We start from the raw sequence: 17408 nt of genomic DNA, 5'->3' as shown, positions 1-17408 counted from the left end.
CACAGTTAGGAGTAAGGGAGAGGAAGAAGAGCTCTTGTAAGACACTGTAATAAACTCTCCTCTGTTCTCTGTGAGTCGTTTGTAATCTGCATCTTCTGCCTACTTTTGCTGTACCTTTCTAGAAACCTTTGCAATACTTGATACAGTAGAAATTCCTTAGTGATTCCATGGATTTTCTTAACTAAATGGTGCTGTGCAGGAAAAAAGATTTGAGCTCTGCCTTATTATCCTACACTTGTATGAAGTCTCCTGCCACTAGTTTTCTGAAATGGAATATTTTCTTTGGAATATGTGGCTTTGCAAGCAGATGCTTTCTATTCCTCCCCTGTACTCAAGGGGGCTGGATGGAGATATTAAGACAATAAAAGGAAGGTGACAGAATGCTGTGGTTCACTGTTCTTGCTGTCCCTGCACCAACATCCTCCCATAAGGCTGGTTATGCAACTTCTGCAGTGTCTAAGGAGATTTAAGCCTTTTTTTGTAGCATTTTATCTGTTTATTGTGTTTGCAGCTTATTCAAAGAACAGTTTGAAACTTTGCATGACATGGATTACAACAACCAAAACAGTATTTAACACAGCTAACAGCAAAGCATGCAAGACTACCAGGCTGTGGCATAAATTGCACTCATACCCCAAGAGTTATCTGACTATTTTCAGCTTATTTGCTCCAAATCAGTTATTTTCCTGCAACTTGTGGTTTTCTTTTGTACTTAATGTGCTGTTAAGACAATGGGCATCTCTTCATAAAACAATCAGAAACAGGGAGAACAGTATTCAAGAAGTCAACACTGAAAAACATCAAGAAGGTATGAATCAGAACATCGCATTTTAGAACTTGTACAACAAGAAAAGACTTTATAAAGGAAAAAACCTTGCAATGGTTTTAGTGTCCTTTCAAGCACTTAAAAAATCAGCTTCATTCATCTGAATTTCAGCTCTGTATATCATTAAGGATGCATTGAGTGGTTCATGAATCTTGTATCTCTTCTGGTGTGATAGTCTGCTTCTTGCAGCTGTGCTCTGCTGAAGCTAGTGGGATGTGGGATATCCAGATTTAGATCCAGAAAAGATCAATCCCATCTTCTGAGATACAGTCACAGCAGCACATACTTCTCCTTAATCTTTATAGGCACTTTCCTTTGAGAGCCTTCCCCTTTGAGACAGAAGCTGCAAAGGGCCAGTCTCAAATATTTAAAGTGATAAATACCGTAGCATCAGTGGTTGAAGACACTGCAGACAGGGAAAAATAACTCCTCCCTTAGCAACAGGGTTTGATTCAGTATGGGGAGAGGATCACTTTGGCAAAAATGAGTATTCTTTCAATGTAAAAGGCTCCATAAATCCAGATGTTATCCCAGCAAGGTCTGGTCTTTTATGTAGTATTTACACACTTCTGTTTTGATAATACTGAGTATCCTCTTGCAGTTTTCAGTCTGATTTGTACAGTGAAGCCAACAGAGCAGAGGTTTGCTTGCAGGTCTGCAGTGCTCCTATTGGGTTGATTTTAGACTATCTTACTCCATTCAGGATTCTTCTAAAAGATCAACTAAATCCATGTAGATGATGTGAAAGTGGCAGTTCATACAATCACTGGCTGTGCAGGTGAGTTTCAGTTAAATTTTCCTTTTTTTAAGGTTTAAGATAGAAGCTTTGAAATAACATCCTTTTAGGGAAAAAAAAATGCGGTTGTGTTGGTTTGTGTTTTTCAAGAAGGAAATTAGAATGAGTTTTCTTACTTTAAAGATGTTTAGTGCAAATTTTTTCATGTGTGTTCCCCAAGGCACTTTGATCATGTCCCTTGTTGTTCTATGATCAGGAAAGCAGTATGATCAAACACTTCCCTGTTACCAAAACAGGCCATCTGACTGCCAATGCTTCTAGTTTAGGGTGATGTCCCAGCAGCCACTTGCTGAAGGGTGTGCAATTGAAATGTAAAATTCCTGTTGCAGAAATAGCACTAGAATTCCTCGTTACCATATGGTTTTGCTAAATAAAAGTAGTCAGGGGCTTGGATTCTGGTACATTCATTGGAAACAGCACTTACAAAAACTTGTATGCTGCAATTGTATGTTTCTACAGAATCTCAACATAGTCTTGAGTTTGTCAGCTGAACGTGGAAGTGCCATCATGAGTTCTGTCACAGAACAGAGCTGGCACAAATGTGAGGTGCAGTAAGGAAGAACTCCAAGAGTGGTGTACTGTTACTGCAGGAACAGTGGCTGCCACAGTGCACAAACATCTACAGTGACCAAGTTCTCAGCTTTCTTCCTGCTTTCTAAGACTTTCCTGCCTTGTTAAAGCAGAGGGGTGTGAAAGAAGGGGGATTCTGCACCTGGTTTTCTCTTGGCTCTAATAGATTTGAACTCAGTGGCCAGAAATGGAAGTTATGTTCTGGAATTCCTGATCAGAAATGTTCTTATTTGTCCACAACCAAGATATAACTCATTATGCACAAATAGGTTGTTTCTGAAAGCAAGGTATAAAACCACATTGTGTTAATGTGTGTGCCCTGAAGGAGGCAAGGCATGGGGCCTCTGGCTACTGAACAGAAGGCCAGAATCTTTTCTGCATTCCAAAGGAAGGTACAATGAAGCAAGTGGCCTGCTAAATGCATAGGCAATCTCTTCTCATCTCTGCGGATATTAAGGAACATAAAGCCAAAGCTAGCAAAATGTGGGAGAGAGGTCTTCTAGAAGCTCTGTGGGGATAAGACTTTACACTGAGCTTGAAGATCCATAGCCAGGACCACAAAGCAAGCTTAACAGATAGCCCAGAACAGCAACAACAACAACAAAACCCCACCTGAGTTTGTAGCAAATGGTATCTGTTGTAAATAGGGTCAGTGCAGCAGAAAGCACATCCCAGCATCCTGAAACTGAGGGGAAGGGGACATTCCCAAGCTTGTAAAACATGTAATGGTTGGAGTGCCTAGGATAAGTAGTGCAGTGCACTCTAATGGGATTGGATCTGCTCTGACTTTAAGGGCTTCTTTCTCCCCTTGCCAAAGTTCAATGGTGGAAGTTGTGCTAGAGCAGCAGAAAAACCTTCAGTCAAGTGTGAAAGACATTGCACTCTTCAGAAGACTAAACCAGCAAAAAGATGTGCTGCAGCAATCCCATCATATAATAAACATTCCCTGCTTTTCTTGGAGAACTGCCTTCCTCACGCAGTGGGTCTGGATACTGGTAAGGACTGTGCTTTCTGGTTTCCTTTACAGCAGGTTCCATAAAACTCTTATTTTCAGTCCTCTTTGAGGACACAAAGGTGCACTTTGCATTGATGGGAGAGGACCAGTCAGTTTTGCCTCCCCACAGAGTTAGTATCTGTGGGTCACTGTTCTGCAACCTCTTGCTGAAAATAAATGGTAGATGCCTTCATAGGTTCCAGTGCAAACTGTCCCCTCAATCAGGAACTGGGAAATTCAGTGCACAAGGGATTGCCCCTTTAATGTGGGGGCTTTGCATTAAGTTTGCCTCTTACAGTTTGGATCTAGGAGCAGACTGGAGCAAGACCCTCATGTCTAGCAGTGCTTTCTCAAGGTAATGTGCCATACGGGCTGCGTTTGTGTCAGCACAGCTGTTGAATGCAGAAATTGCAAAGTTGATATGTTCATCCATAGGGTTATAACAGATTCCATAGCCATCTGGAACCACGGGGCCAAAACACATCACGCAGTCTGTCTTTGCTGGGACCTGTGGAGACAATGCAATTAAAAACTGAACCAGTCAGAGCCATCACATGCTACCAGCTCTGTCAACAGCAGCAGAAACTGCTGCTCTGGGTGATCTTGGCTTGGGTTACGCTATTCTTTTTGCAGGGCTGAGAGGGACTGTGGCAGCTGTAATCACATCTCCAACTTCATTGGTAGCAGGCTTAAAAATTTCTGGCTCTAAATGGAGATTAGTTGCTAACAGAAGGGAATGAAGGAGAAATGTGGAGAAGAAAGGCAATGAAGAGAGAGAGCATTTCTGTCTTTGCTTTGGATGAGTCCTACCTGGCTGGTGGAGAGGTTGAAGTGCATTGCAATAGCATATGCTGTGTCCATGAACAGTTCAGGTATGCTCACTAGGTCCTCGATAGCTTGAAGCTTCAAGCCTAACAGGTGGCGGTCTATTGCATTGCCCCTTACTGCCTGGAAGGAAAGAAGGCTACATGAAAGCCTGTTTAGCAGCAAGTGAGCAAAACTATCCATTTCTCTGGGTTAAAGAGCAGAACACTTCTGAAAATCTCTAAGTACTTAAAGGTAGGAGGAAACTTGGTCCTGCCTTTAGGACTATAAGTCTTGCTTGTAAGGACTCTGAAATTAAAACACAGCAGTGGAACCAAGCTTTAAGTCCCTGCCTATGGGGTCCCTCTGTTTTAAGGGGTCCTCGTGCAACTTTGGCATTTATCAGCAACAGTGATAGTGAGAACAGAAGCTGTGTTCATATTTGTTTCTCTCTTTCAGGTCAGTCACAAGAGACACTTGAACCACTAGTTAGAGAGGATTCAGTCTGTGGCCTAGAGCATTCTCAGATTGAACTGAGACCTATGATCAGCACTAATAGCCACATTGCTGCGTCAAATCTTTCACCAGAACCCTCATCTGCTAGATAAAACCCCGAGTCTTGGTGCAGAGACTCACCATATCAGTATACTCCCTGTGGGCCTGGATAGCTCTCCTCAGCAAGTTGGCTTTCTCCTGGTCCTGAGAACACACAGACCTGTATGTAAGTTTTTCTGCAGGATGAAAATCTCATTTTGGCTGTTCCTCTCTGATGGAGGCATTTCTTGTGTGAATATATTAAGATATAGATACATATATATTAAGATCTTAGACTAGATTTACATCATTAGGTCTGCATTACTTCATTCTGAATGGAGCTCTCCATCTGTCAGCAGCAGAACTTGGTCTGAGTAGCTGAACAGACTTTTAGAAGGGACACACTACTTTTTGGTGGGATTAGAAATGTCCACATGTTGTCTCCCAGGCTTTCAATACATGTGAAAGGAAAGCCAAAGGAAACCCAATACTAAGTTTTAGGTTAACTTCACACGGGCTGCTGGTCTGTTTAGCTGAAACAACTACCATAGGGTGAGCCATGTCAGCAGCTTTGCTCTTTTTGTGGAGTCCTCTGATTCCACTTCAGTCCTCACCGATTTGTCAGGGCTGTCCATTGACTGCACAAACTTCAGGGAGGCCACAGAAGTGGAGCGGATGGTGTCTGTGCGGCCCAGGCGGAACATCCGCAGGGATGCGCTCTCGTAGGTGGCACAGGAATGGCCGTACATCCTGAAAGGTGGAGAAGGAAGTCACAGGAGTGAGTCTGTCCTGAGGGAAATGGCCACGGGAGAAAAGCAGAGGAACTAAGGGAGAAGGGGAAGACTTCATATGAGTGAATCCCTTTGACAGCTGACTTCGGATGCTTCCTTGCTATGACTGAACAGGCACAGAGGGGTACATCTCACCTATTGTTTGGCAGCTGCCACAAGAGATCTGCTGTTCAGTCCCTATGCATGGAGAAAACACAGGACTTCGGAAGCAGGCCTTAGCAGCCTGTGGGAGACTTGTCTGTGCTGCCTTTATGAAGCTTACATGTTTGATACTGAAGAGGTGGTGAAGATACCGATTGGTCTTACCTGTAATACGCTAGCTGCAAGGCCAACTGGATAAAAGCATCAGGACTTATCTTCTCTGACTTGGGGAAGTCTTTCCCAAACTGATGAAAGACCATGACTTTGATATCCAGGTCTTCGACCAACCTGCAAGGAAAGAAGGAGAGGGTGCTCCTTTGCGTGTTGCTTGTTCTTGTAACAAAGATGGGCATTTGCTTTCGCAAGGTTCAGACAAAATGGGCCATCTGGATCTGGACTACATAGGGACAGAGAGCTTCATCGCACACGGATTTGTTCAAGCAGCATGATGGAGATGAGGTGGTTTTGGCCACTGCTGAAAATCTTCACTAGGTCAGATGGGCTTCTGTGTGTGTTCATGCTCCAGTATCCCTAGTTAAACCCAGTAAAGCCTTCCTCATTCTCAGTAAATGGGATGGATCAATAACTGCCCCTTTCCAGCACCTTTGACTTTATTCCTAGCTTGTGGCTTTAGTGTCCTTTTCAGATAGGTTTCAGTGCTGCTGACTCAAGAAGTCACTGGGAAAAATCCCTGGCTGCAGTGGGGATTGAGTGAGTGCCTCATTGAAATGAGTGTCTCACTTAAACCACTCACATGTTCATAAGGGGAACGTGAATGATTCCCTCAGTCACTCACCAGACCTCTCCACAGCTTTGTACTTACATGTTGAGGTCCTGCTTTGCCTTCTCTATGTCATTCTTGATTTCTGGGGTAATGTTAAACCGCAGCTTTTTGGGCATTGGCAAAGGAGTCACGGGTGATTTTACCAGCTTGGGTTTCTTCCTGCAGAGAGAAATGGGTGTGCTGAACCAGACCTTTAACATGAGGCTCCACTAAGCACACCTGGACCTGGGTAGAAATGCACAGATCTCTGCTAGCACCTTGTGATAACAGTCACAGGCTGCAAAATTCCTCATGGTGCCATTATAGTGGTTTTTTGAAGGGTGTGAATGAAACTTCTGTGCCTTCTGCCCAAAGGAAACACCTCTCCCAGGTGAAAGTCCTGTTCACTCTGCCATTCCTGAGTATGCAAGCAGCAGCAAAACTTACCTGAGCAGCCTGGCCACTTGTTTCTCATCACTGACACAAGAACTGCACTACCTAATGAGCAACCATTACCCTTCCTCCAGAACAAGTTCCCTGGGGGTGGGCTGTGAAGAGGTATGTTCTTGGGGAGTAGGTGGTTTTAAACCATCTCCAATGCTAGGGTAAAGTAGAGGAGGCAGGACTCACGTGTATTCCACAATGTGATCCAGAAGAGCAACGATGGGAGGGCCTTCAGCTGGAGCATGCTCATATACAAGACCACAGGAGCCATCTTCAGCAATGATGAACTGAGAGAAGCAAGAGAGGCCAGTGTTGAGGACAGGCACGCAGTGTGTGAAGCAGGAGTTGATTTACTGTCACTTTTCAATCAGCTGGAACATCTAAGTTTTATCCCATCAATGAAGACTTCCAAATAGGAACAAAATAGCTGAAAACATTACAAAGAGTTCAACAGATAGGAGAAGAATCTTTAAAAGTACCATTGCTGCTATCCACAAGCCAGGACACACCAATTAATGAAGGGTAAGCTTGAAGAGCAGCTGCTGTTGAAGGCTCTTGACAAGACTGAGTAGAGAAGAGATCAGAGGGATGCTGTGGGATGGCAGCTTGTGTTGGAAATAACAAAACAAAATGCCATTGGGCAGCTTCTGGCAGAAAGAGAAGTGACAAAGCCTCGAGGAGATACAAGGCACATCCCTCCCTACGTTGGAGCTGCCTCCAAGCAGATGAGGCATTGTTCACCGCAGGCAGCACATTGATTTACAAGGAACACAAAGAACTGCTGCACTGAGTAAGCGTGGGCAGAGGCAGCAAAAGAAACAAAAGTTCCTGAGGCAGAATGAGTGCTTGTGGTGACTGCAAGGGAAAACCGTAGGATCTCATGCTGTCAGCCACCACACCTCGTCTCCCCTATGAGATACACTCTTGATAGGAGAACTCTCCTGCAAAAGGCTTCTGGGATTTCTTGGACCTTTGTAGCCTCAAGAAGCAGCAGCTCCTCCTGACCATGTCATCAGCATCTTTAGAGCATCAGCACTTACTTGGATGGTTTTGTCGAACCATCGGTTCCCACTGTTCAAGCGACTGCCTCCTCCATGCAGCATCTGAGCAGCCACGGAGCTCTTGTAGGTGTCCTCAGACACGCGTGGCATAGGTGCATCCAGGCAGATAGTGCAAATGCTCTTCTCAATCGCACGCACGGATTCCTTGTTGGTCTTATCTGGGGGAGAAATGAACAGCACATGAGGAAAGGGAGTGGGAAAAACATTGGAGGGAGGTTGAAATTTGAAAGCGCAGGTTTGAAGGACCCACTGCAGGATTCCTGTTGTACCTCAATGAAATACTGGTTGCCTAGGGGTATATAGTTACCCATACTGTAGCCAGCTGGGTTGTTATAAATGTGAGTGTGCTGCACTCACCCTCCTATTTTTACATTTCTCGCATCCCACCCATGTGCAAGGTGACACACTCTGGGATGTCAGGTCTCAGACTTCACCTGTGTACCTTCCAAACCAAAAATACCCATACTTTGCAATGAAATCACATTGCTGCTTTGAGGTGAAAAGCTCCTTATCTGTCCAGAACAAGCTTCCAAAGGAGAGAATGGAGCAGAGCACAGCAGTGAGGTTGGTAGTTCAAGTTAGGGGCTTGCATGTTAGGGGCTCCACAGACCTTTCAGAAGGTTGTTGTAGGCTTTTGCCCAGCTGTTTCGGTGGTTGGTGGTGAGGATCCCAACAGGTTCTTTGTTTGTTTGGAGGGAGGTGTTCCATATCTTCTCCAGCTGAACGAAGATCTGGTCAGTAGTAAGGGGACTTCCATCACTGTTGTAAACATCCAGCTCAAAGAACTGAAAGGAAGAAGAGTGGACAAGGACAGAGACAGAACATGAGAGATGATCTTCATTGCCCAGCCTCCTTGAGAAGGTAAGACCTGATCTAAGAACTTCGCTTGTAACCAGACCTTTGAAAGGATGCTCAGAATTGAGAGACCCAAGTCCAACCTCCCTTACAGGCTATAAATACAGTTCAGTTTTAAGCAGCTCAGAAGCCATGGTAATAAGGGCTGAAACATGTGAGCAGTTTCTGTTTCTGAGACTCAGCTGTGGTAGGGTCTGTTATTCAATTTCTGCTTCCCGTTTCCAATTCCAGACATGGTCTCTAAGCATTGAGAGACAGGAATTGCAGGGACAGGAGCCAGGAAGAGAGTGGTTTTCTGCCTCATAGTCTGTTGCACACGCATGGCAATCCCAGCTGTTGGCCAAACAGGATAAAGGGAGCAGGAATAAATCCCTGGTGAGGCAAACCTTGCTGTTCCCTTTCCTCGGGACCACCCCTAGCAGAAAGGGACACCTGCCTCTAAACACCCCTCGAGAGCTCACCATACCTGGAAGTTGTGAACCACTGTCATGTGTCTGGACTGGCTCTTGCCTTTGGCATAGTTGACGATGCTGTCCCGCTTGGGTCCGGGGATGCGGCAGGATGAGAGGATATGGTAGTACTGGTTCATGCACAGGGGCTTCCCACCCATGTAGTCCACTGGAAGGGTCTCACTGGAGACACAGCAAGGTAAGGAGGAAGGGGGAGGAAAAAGAGATCAGTCAGGTTTGCACTCCCAGCACAAGAGAGAACAGGCTCAGCCATGCAGCTGCTGTCACCTGCTCCAGCAAGACCTAAACGTGTTGGTGCTGATGGTATAAAAAGGGTCTGTCCTTTCCCATTCCTCCCACCTTCCTTACTAGGGGCTACAAATGATGTCTGTTTGCTGTCCTTTCATTTCCTCTCTGTAACACCACAGTAAAAGATCTCTGGACCTGCTACATAGCTTAGCATACACCAGCAAAGAATCCAGGGCAGTATATACTGGGAGATGTGCTTGTTTCCTGTGAAATGGCACAAAGAGGTTTTCGGCTGTAATTTTGTGAGGTGAGTGTCTTAGTGTGACTCACGAACTAGACTGGGACTCGATGGATCACTTCAGCAGTCATATTCCAACTGCCCTTTCCAGTGCTAGCCCTGAGCCTCATCTGAATTTGGATGTAAAGGTGTGATGTTGGTAATACATTGGTAAACGTATTTTTGGAACATAACTAAGGCTTATTTAGCAGAGTTAGGGTGATCAGAAAGAAAAAGGGTGAGGAGGAATAAGTTTCTTTAAAGCTCATCTCATCTGACTGGGAGATGACATACAGCAAACCCAAACCCAGAGGAGCAGGTACCACTGCCTGAGCTGTAACTTGTTCTGTGGGCAGACAGAAGCATGTCGCTGTTCAGAACTGTCAGCCAGGCTCGCTCCCTCTAAGCATATACACGTGCCAATGGAAGTATTAAGGTAAACAGAGAAGGTGAAGAAACCAAAGTTAAGTTTGCTTTTTTCCAGTTGTGGTGATGTTGGTTGCAGTATCTCATTTCAAATGCATGCTGTCTTCTCTTGCCTTCCTATTTGGAAGGGAGATTTATGGACTAGGTTCAGCCTCTGACAGGAACACATGAGCAGCCAGGAGGGTCACTAACTCACTTGTCAATCATGGACTTGAAATCCAAGATGCCCTCAATCAGCTTGGCAGCAAACCTGGAAAAATACCAAACGTGACAAGTTAAGATTCAAACAGAACATCCAGGGCTGAAGGAGGAGCTGGGAGGTCTGCAGGGCTGCTCTCTGCTCCTTACACAGCTCAGCCTTTCTGCCCAGCCCCTGCTGTGCTCATCTCTGGTTAGTTGATGCAGCCACTCTGAGGTTATGGTTTGAGATTGCTTAACAGTCCTACTATGTACAACTTTCTTTACTGTATCTTGCTGTATAACCAAGGAACTCTGGACAACTTTCAAGAACTCAGGGTTCAGTCCAGATGCACGACCCTTTAACAGCAGCATTTTTTACTGATGTGATTTTATCCTGAGTCTTAGCATTAAAATAGCACCAAGAAAAGGGGATTTCTGCTCTTCCCTGGCCAGGGGCCACCTCTGTGTTTCAAACCAAGACCCAGCTGTATCTCCCCGCATCCAAAACTTGCCACTGCTGACTTAGTTCCTGCCTGATAAATGTTCTGCTGCTAATACACCTCTGAAGAGCACTCCTGTGGCATTGTGGGGTCTGAAACAAATGCAGGCATGTCGCATGCTGCCACTGAGGGGTTGTGCTCACCAGGATCCACATAAACACAGCAGGGAGGGAGGCTGGGACAGGCCACATCAAACTGACAGGTTGGCCTACTCTGACCCAAGAGCTCTCACCCACACATAGGAGGTGGGAAGTCACTGTGACAAGAGGTTGCAGTCAGCTGAACTTCAAGGCTTTAAAGTGGTGCAGGCATTTGGCATTTGCAGGCAGTGTTGTGTAGGTTTGCTCAGCCTACTCATCCCTAGTGAAGATCAAAGGATGTAACTCCAAGAATCTGAGGGCTGTTAAACAAACAAGTCATCCTGCAAGAGAGTTTCCCAATTTCCCAGCTTTATTGCAAATCCTGAGGCAGTAAAACAGCTGGGAAACATCAGTGAGAGCCTGTGCTCCTTCCCAGAGAGCAAGCAGCCTGGGAGCAGAGGCAGGGATTGAAGGGCAGATGGGGCAGAAGTGAATTGACTTGATTTAGATTTAGATTTTGATTTAGATTTAGACCTCATAGCAGCCTTCCCGTATCTGAAGGGGGCCTATAGGGATGCTGGGGATGGACTTCATTAGGGACTGTAGTGACAGGACAAGGGGTAATGGGTTGAAACTTAAACAGGGGAAGTTTAGATTGAATATAAGGAGGAAATTCTTTCCTGTTAGGGTGGTGAGGCATTGGAATGGGTTGCCCAGGAAGGTTGTGAGTGCTCCACCCCTGGCAGTGTTCAAGGCCAGGTTGGACAAAGCCTTGGGTGGGATGGTTTAGTGTGAGATGTCCCTGCCCATGGCAGGGGGGTTGGAACTAGATGATCTTGAAGTTCTTTCCAACCCGAACTATTCTATGATTCTATGATTTTAGCCAGCAGTGTGGCCAGACTGAGGAATGGAGAACTCTGCTTTCTACACTTTTCTTCTGGTTTCTGCAGCTTTAGTTGCAAGCTGTCAAACTTCTTCCTGCAGCTGCAAACCATACAAACATGCATGTAGATGGTGTTTTACATAGGAGCCCAGAATCTTATGCAGCTGCTCAGTTCCACTGGTTGGGGCACTGCTACTGCTCCAGATCTTATCTTCTGCTTGGGTAAGCTGAGTGAATAATATGAGCGAGAGCTTTCAAAGATGTTTGCTCCTGCACTGTCCCTGTAAGGCACCTCTCAGGTGTAGCCAAGGAAGTAGAAGGGAGGATTTGTTCTCAGCCTCACTGCTCCCCTTTTGATCTGCAGAGCAGTGATGACTGGTAACTGTGGCAAAGGTAAAGCTGTATAAAGGTCAGTGCTAAAGTTTTGCAGATGGGTTTAACACTTGTCATGGTGGTTAAAAATTAAAGGGAGAATACAGGGAAGAGAGGATATAGCAGGGTTTGACTGCAAGGGAAAGGTCCAAGTGGAGGGGCTGCTCAGTGTTAAGTTTCCCAAACCACGAATCACAGCAAGTGAAACAGCACAACAGGGGCAGTCCTCTGCAGGAACAGGCTGAATGACAGTCCCTGCAGAGGCTCCCTCATCCCTATCAGCTCACAAACTCCAGAGGCATTCCTGGTTGGTCTCCCTTATGCACCTGGGCTACTTTTTCATGCCTCCTTTAACTGCACACACAATCTTAGTGCCTCTTAGTCTTCAGTGTGGGAGATAATCCTGACAGTGCCTCCAGGCTGTGATTTGTCCATCTTGCAATGAATTTCTGTGCTAGAGCAAAGACTGATAGATAGGTTTTTAGTCCCTGTTTAGTACCTGAACCACTGGACTCTCTGATTTTCCCCCTTGACAAAATACTTAGTCTGGTGCAACCAGGAGCTTCCTTATCTGTACAGCCCTCTTGCACAGCACAGCTGGCTATCAAACTTGGGGACCACATGATGATGACTCTCTTTTCCAGTCAGCCTAAATACCCTCCTCCCTGTCCAGCAGAGATAGCTCATCCCATCTGAAACCTAGGGGGAAGCAGAAAAGGACTTTACCTGAGCTGACCTTGTCGATCCAGAAAATCTTGCTTGGGTAAAACCACGCCTGGGCTGGAGTGGACCACAACGGGCAGGCGATACTCCAGGTAAGCTGTCTTCAGCCACCAGTCTGAGAGCTGGGATGGAGAAAGGAGACATGGAGGTATGGCAGCTGCTGCTGTCTGACCCAAGCCTGGCTGAATAGTCTCAGCATCCTGCCCCCACTTTGCAAACAAGCTGTTTGAGTTCTATGCTTTGCGCATGGAAGGGTAGAGAGGGGCTTGAATAAGGAGGTGGGGGCTCTTGGTGCAGAGCTGGAGAAAAGGCTTTTCTTCAACGTCTTGGGGCAGCTGTGTGGTGCTAAGAGGTTAGAGGCTTCAGAAGCCACAGACAGGGTCAGTGACTCCCTGTTGTGCCGTAAATCTCTCTGCTCACCCAAGTGCTGGTGAGGAGCTTGCACAGCTCAGCAGCAGAAGGTGATGCCATAAAAACCGAGGTGCCAGTGGATGCAGCCATGACATTGGAGAGGTGTGGGTAACACCCTCCCCAACCAGAGCCTGGGGCCTGACCTACCCAGTTCTCTGTTTTCTTGGCTCTTCTCTCCAGGCCTTTCTGCAGCCTCTCCCCGACACCTCCTGGTTTGCAGAACTCAGCCACCAGCTCCTGCGTGTGGTTCAGCTCCTCCTCGCTGATGATGGGCTCCAGAGCCAGCAGGTACCGGTCCAGCGTCTGCTGCAGCGGCGGCACTGGGAGATGGGGCAGCGCTTCCTGATGGACGTGGAATCTGCCTGGGATCTTGCCTAAAGCTGTTGGCTTCAGCAGGCCACAAGGCCTGGCCTGCAGAGCACAGAGCAAATGTCAAGACAAAACTTCCCCCTCGTGTGGTAGCAAATAACCTGGATCTGGGAGTATCCAGCCCAGCCTCTCTGAGGCACATGGATGTCTCTGCACAGGAAGCAGAGCACACAAAGTGCAAAAGCAAGGCACAGGTCTACTGACTGTGTGCTACAGATGGTTGTAGGACATCCAGCAAAGCTGCAAAAGGGAAACTTGATCTCCCAAGATACCAATTCTCAGCTTGTCAGAGGAAATGCTGCCAAAATAATGATGTATCTCCCACTCCCTGGGCACCTTTCCAGCTGTGAGCCTCCATACATTTGACGAGTCAAACCCTTCCATCCCATGGTGATTGGGAAGAAAGTAAATCATGAAAGAAATATTCATCTTACTGTCAGAAATGGTTCCATTCCTTCTTATAGCAGCCTACAGCTAGAAAGTTAAGCAGAACCCATGTGCCAAATCAAACTACGCACTGGGCTTTGAGGAGGCAGAACGTAGGTAATTTTGGGGCAGGATTAAAATGCCTCTTCCCTGACTGGCCAGAGATCATACATCCCAGTGACAGGCAGGGAAGGACTGGCTGTGATATTGCCTTGGGACAATGTTCCTTTATGCTGGTGAACCTCCCAGTTCCTGGAGGACCCAGCTATATCAAGAGAACTGCCATTCAGTTGTACCAGTGTGGGACTGGCCAGATTCCAGGAGCCTTTGGAGAGGGAACAGGGGGAGTTGTTCAGGAAACTGCTTCCTCAAGTCCGAAGCCTTAGAAACCACCATACCATTTATCTGGGTGGAGAAATGGAATGGAGCAAACCCAGCTGCTAACCAGGAAATGAGCTTGCCGGTTTTCCCTCAAAAGAATACCAATGTGTGAAGCTCATCTTCAGCATGAAGATGTTTAAATTGTACTTCAAAGGTTTTCAGTTCCCTCTGCTCCTCCCCCTCTACTGGATCCACTGAATCGGACATTCTCCAACAGGACTCTGGACTTTGCACTGTCAATGTACTGCAACGCAATGGAGGATGCAAAGCCAGTGAGAATATTCCCTTTGATTTCCAAGGCAATGAGAAGATAGCTGTCCCCCCACCTCCTCCCAGCACAGAGAAGAAGAAAGGAGCTAAATCTGCAAGGTGACAAAGCCTCTGCGTGGTACTGAGACCCCAGAACTATGAGATTGAGGTCTGGAGAAGGTATGTTAAGAACGAGAGAAGGGGGAATTGCTGAAGCATGAAAGCAGAGCTGGGCTGGGAAGAAATAAAGGGTGTTAATGCTGGCAGTGTGGGCATATACTGTACCTCCTCTGCTTGCTGCTGCTTCCTATCCATGGCTGGTAGGCCAGAAAAGACCGTAAAGCTCTCTCTCTGCCTGTCTCGGTTTCCTCTTCCACCTGACAATGTGGTGCCCGTGCAGGGCGTCACCTCATTAGTAAACTGCCACGTGGCTGCTCTGATCAGAGGGCTCAAGGCCAGGCCCAGGAGAGGTCAGGGGTAATCAGACCATCAGCGTGCATCAGCTGCCACCAAGGCGCCTTTCTGAGGAACCCTCCCACGGCCACCAACCATCAGCCCTGCACTGCCCCATTGGTACTTCCTCATCAGAGTCTCTTGCTGAGCAATAGCTCTGGGCCTGCAGCCATGGCAGACAGAAGTGAAGGCGCTGGTGATGTTGTTCCTTCAGCCTTTGCCAGGACTGTTTTCATGGCTGGTGTGAGAGAAGCCTGACAATCAGGCAGGAGAGACCCCAGTCTGTGTCTTGGAAGCACGTGCCACTGTGGGCTGCCGCTGGATGGGATGAGCTGCTGTGGTGATGGGCAATTTAGGGCCGTTGCTCAGGCAAAGGTGGCTGGAGGGTGTCAGAGGAGGGCAGCTCTCCAGCAGGAGCCAGATATGAGCCACCATCTCTGTAGGTGTGTAGGATTGGTTGGACATGGGAACACATTCACTCTGGGGCAAAAGGCAGTGTCATAACTACCCTCATGCCTCATGCATGGCCATTATTGCAAGAGGAGGCTTTGGGCAGTTCTGCATTGTCATCCCTTAGAATAAAATAGGCATCTCTATAGCAGGGCAACACCAGAAGTGTGCAGTCATGAGGAATATCACCCCCTCCTTTGTGTCTGTGGGGTAAACAAGCTTAGTCTTAAGATCAAGATGATGATACCTAAGGTCAAGTATGATGATCCCAAACAATTTTTGGATTTTTCCTGTTACCAAAGGGAAAATCTAAACCAAATCAATTGTTAAAACGTGGAGCACATTTGTACCTTTCCCCTTTTGCGTCCTCTGGTTGGTTTGATGTGAAACTCAAGTGTTTGGTGGGAAGAGGCACAGGGATCGCAGCTGAACAGAGGCAGCAGCTACTCCACCTCTCCCCCCAAAGCAGCAGGGAAACCAAGACCAGCAGAGAGCGGGCTGTGCAGGCAGGAGCAGGGCAGCTCGCGGGCTGGCATCGCTCCCCAGCCACGTTCCAACACGGCGATGACCTTTTCCAGAGCCTGCAGAGCTGGTGGGAAGTGCACCTACAGCCTGTGGCTGGGGGCAGTGCCCGATTCCCAGCATGGCTACAATATCTGGTGTCAGATGGCAGGGGCTCGTCTCTTTACTTCGAAGTTAGAAGCTGAACTACCCTCCAGCCCAGAGCCAACCAGCCCCTCGGGAAGCGTCTCCGGGAGCACATCCATCCATCACGTAGCTGCTGTCATCCCGCTCTGCCTTCTCCTCCCTGGGATCCATCAGTGCAATAAACAGTTCCTTTAGGAGTGGGGCTGACAGCTCTGCTATATGTGTAGCCTTCCCCTTGCTTGCAGGGACAGTCATGTTTTAAAGGCGACGCTTGCAGCTACAGATGGCTGCTCCTTGGGCGTCCCTTGCCATCACCCAGCCCCAAGCCCTCCGTCTCTAGTGACCGAGCCACTGAAGAGCCCAAGTTCACTGGAGCAGTGTCCCTCCTGCCCGCGGATAAGCAGCACTCTCATGGCTCCCTCTCCCCGCTCCTCACAACCGAGATCCTCTGAGCGAAACGCCTCCATCCACACAGCCCTGCCATGGTTCTCCTCCAGGCTGAGGGTGCGGGGCCGGACCCAAGAGCACCAACACGGTCGTGCTGGGGTGAACTTTGGAGAGCTGCGGAGCCACCTCCTCCCTCATAGAACGAACCAGGCTGGAAAAGCCCGTTAAGCTCCTCCAGTCCAACCCTTACCCCAGCGCTGCCCCGGCCACCCCTGCCCCATGGCACTGAGGCCCCGTCTCCACGGCGTGTGCACACTTGCAGGGCCGGTGCCTGCAGCCCTGCCCTGGGCAGCCTGTTCCAATGCTGAGCACCCTCTGGGGCAGGAATCGTTCCTCAGCTCCATCTAACCCTGCCCTGGCGCAGCTTGAGGCCCTTGTCCGGCACTCGTTACCTGGGAGCAGCGACCGACCGCAGCTCATCACCCCTCAACCGGCTTCAAGGGGCGGCGCAGGCCCCGCCGCGGAACCGGCCCGTGCCACCGTGCGGGGGGGGGGCGCCGCACAGGGAAGCCCCCAGCCGCCGCCAGCCCCTTCCTTCCCGGCGCGGGTTGCGCAGCCCGGCCGCCATCTCACCCCCCCCCCCCATCTCGGACCGCCCAGAGTCCTCCCCGCGCGGGGTCCCCGCACTCACCGCAGCCTTCGCCACCCGGGCCAGCATAGCTGCCTGCCGCCCGCAGCAAGGACACCGGCACCACCGGGCGCCACCGCCCCGCTCGGCCGCCACGGGGCGGGGCCGACCCGCCGCTATCTTGGAGAGGGTCGAAGCCCGTTCCGCCATCTTTGTGAAGGGCACGATCCCGCAGTGAAGGGAGGGAGCCCCGCGGCGGGGCGGGGATGCGGCTCCTCCGTCACTTGG

General features: G+C 48.4%; 1 protein-coding gene and 1 long non-coding RNA gene across 5 annotated transcripts; one reads left to right on the top strand and one right to left on the bottom strand.

Moving 5' to 3' along the window:
* Positions 1-473: 473 nt before the first annotated feature.
* CRAT (carnitine O-acetyltransferase) lies at positions 474-17330 on the bottom strand. Of its 3 annotated transcripts, XM_065695962.1 has the most exons (15): positions 17184-17264; positions 14840-14931; positions 13277-13540; positions 12722-12840; positions 10177-10230; positions 9046-9211; positions 8335-8509; positions 7704-7882; positions 6850-6950; positions 6280-6399; positions 5622-5744; positions 5139-5274; positions 4627-4689; positions 3997-4134; positions 474-3694 (listed from the first exon to the last, which is right to left on the bottom strand). In XM_065695962.1, the coding sequence occupies exons 2-15, from the start codon at positions 14867-14869 to the stop codon at positions 3479-3481; spliced, it is 1884 nt and encodes a 627-aa protein (XP_065552034.1). In that variant the 5' UTR covers positions 14870-14931; positions 17184-17264; the 3' UTR covers positions 474-3478. The 3 variants fall into 3 exon arrangements, with proteins under 3 accessions (XP_065552034.1, XP_065552033.1, XP_065552035.1); XM_065695961.1 differs by lacking the exon at positions 14840-14931 and having other exon boundaries at positions 17184-17330; XM_065695963.1 differs by lacking the exon at positions 17184-17264 and having other exon boundaries at positions 14840-15014.
* LOC136022524 (uncharacterized) lies at positions 7020-16558 on the top strand. Of its 2 annotated transcripts, none has more exons than XR_010616197.1 (3): positions 7020-8585; positions 12672-14734; positions 16036-16558. It is a non-coding gene; the product is annotated as an uncharacterized LOC136022524 (long non-coding RNA). The 2 variants fall into 2 exon arrangements; XR_010616196.1 differs by lacking the exon at positions 7020-8585 and having other exon boundaries at positions 8804-12810; positions 13310-14734.
* Positions 17331-17408: the final 78 nt, after the last annotated feature.

Source organism: Lathamus discolor, chromosome 15 (assembly GCF_037157495.1).
Source record: "Lathamus discolor isolate bLatDis1 chromosome 15, bLatDis1.hap1, whole genome shotgun sequence".
In the NCBI taxonomy this organism is placed as follows: domain Eukaryota; kingdom Metazoa; phylum Chordata; class Aves; order Psittaciformes; family Psittacidae; genus Lathamus; species Lathamus discolor.
Note: the sequence above shows the minus strand (reverse complement) of the source record. Positions and strands in the feature narration are given on the sequence as shown.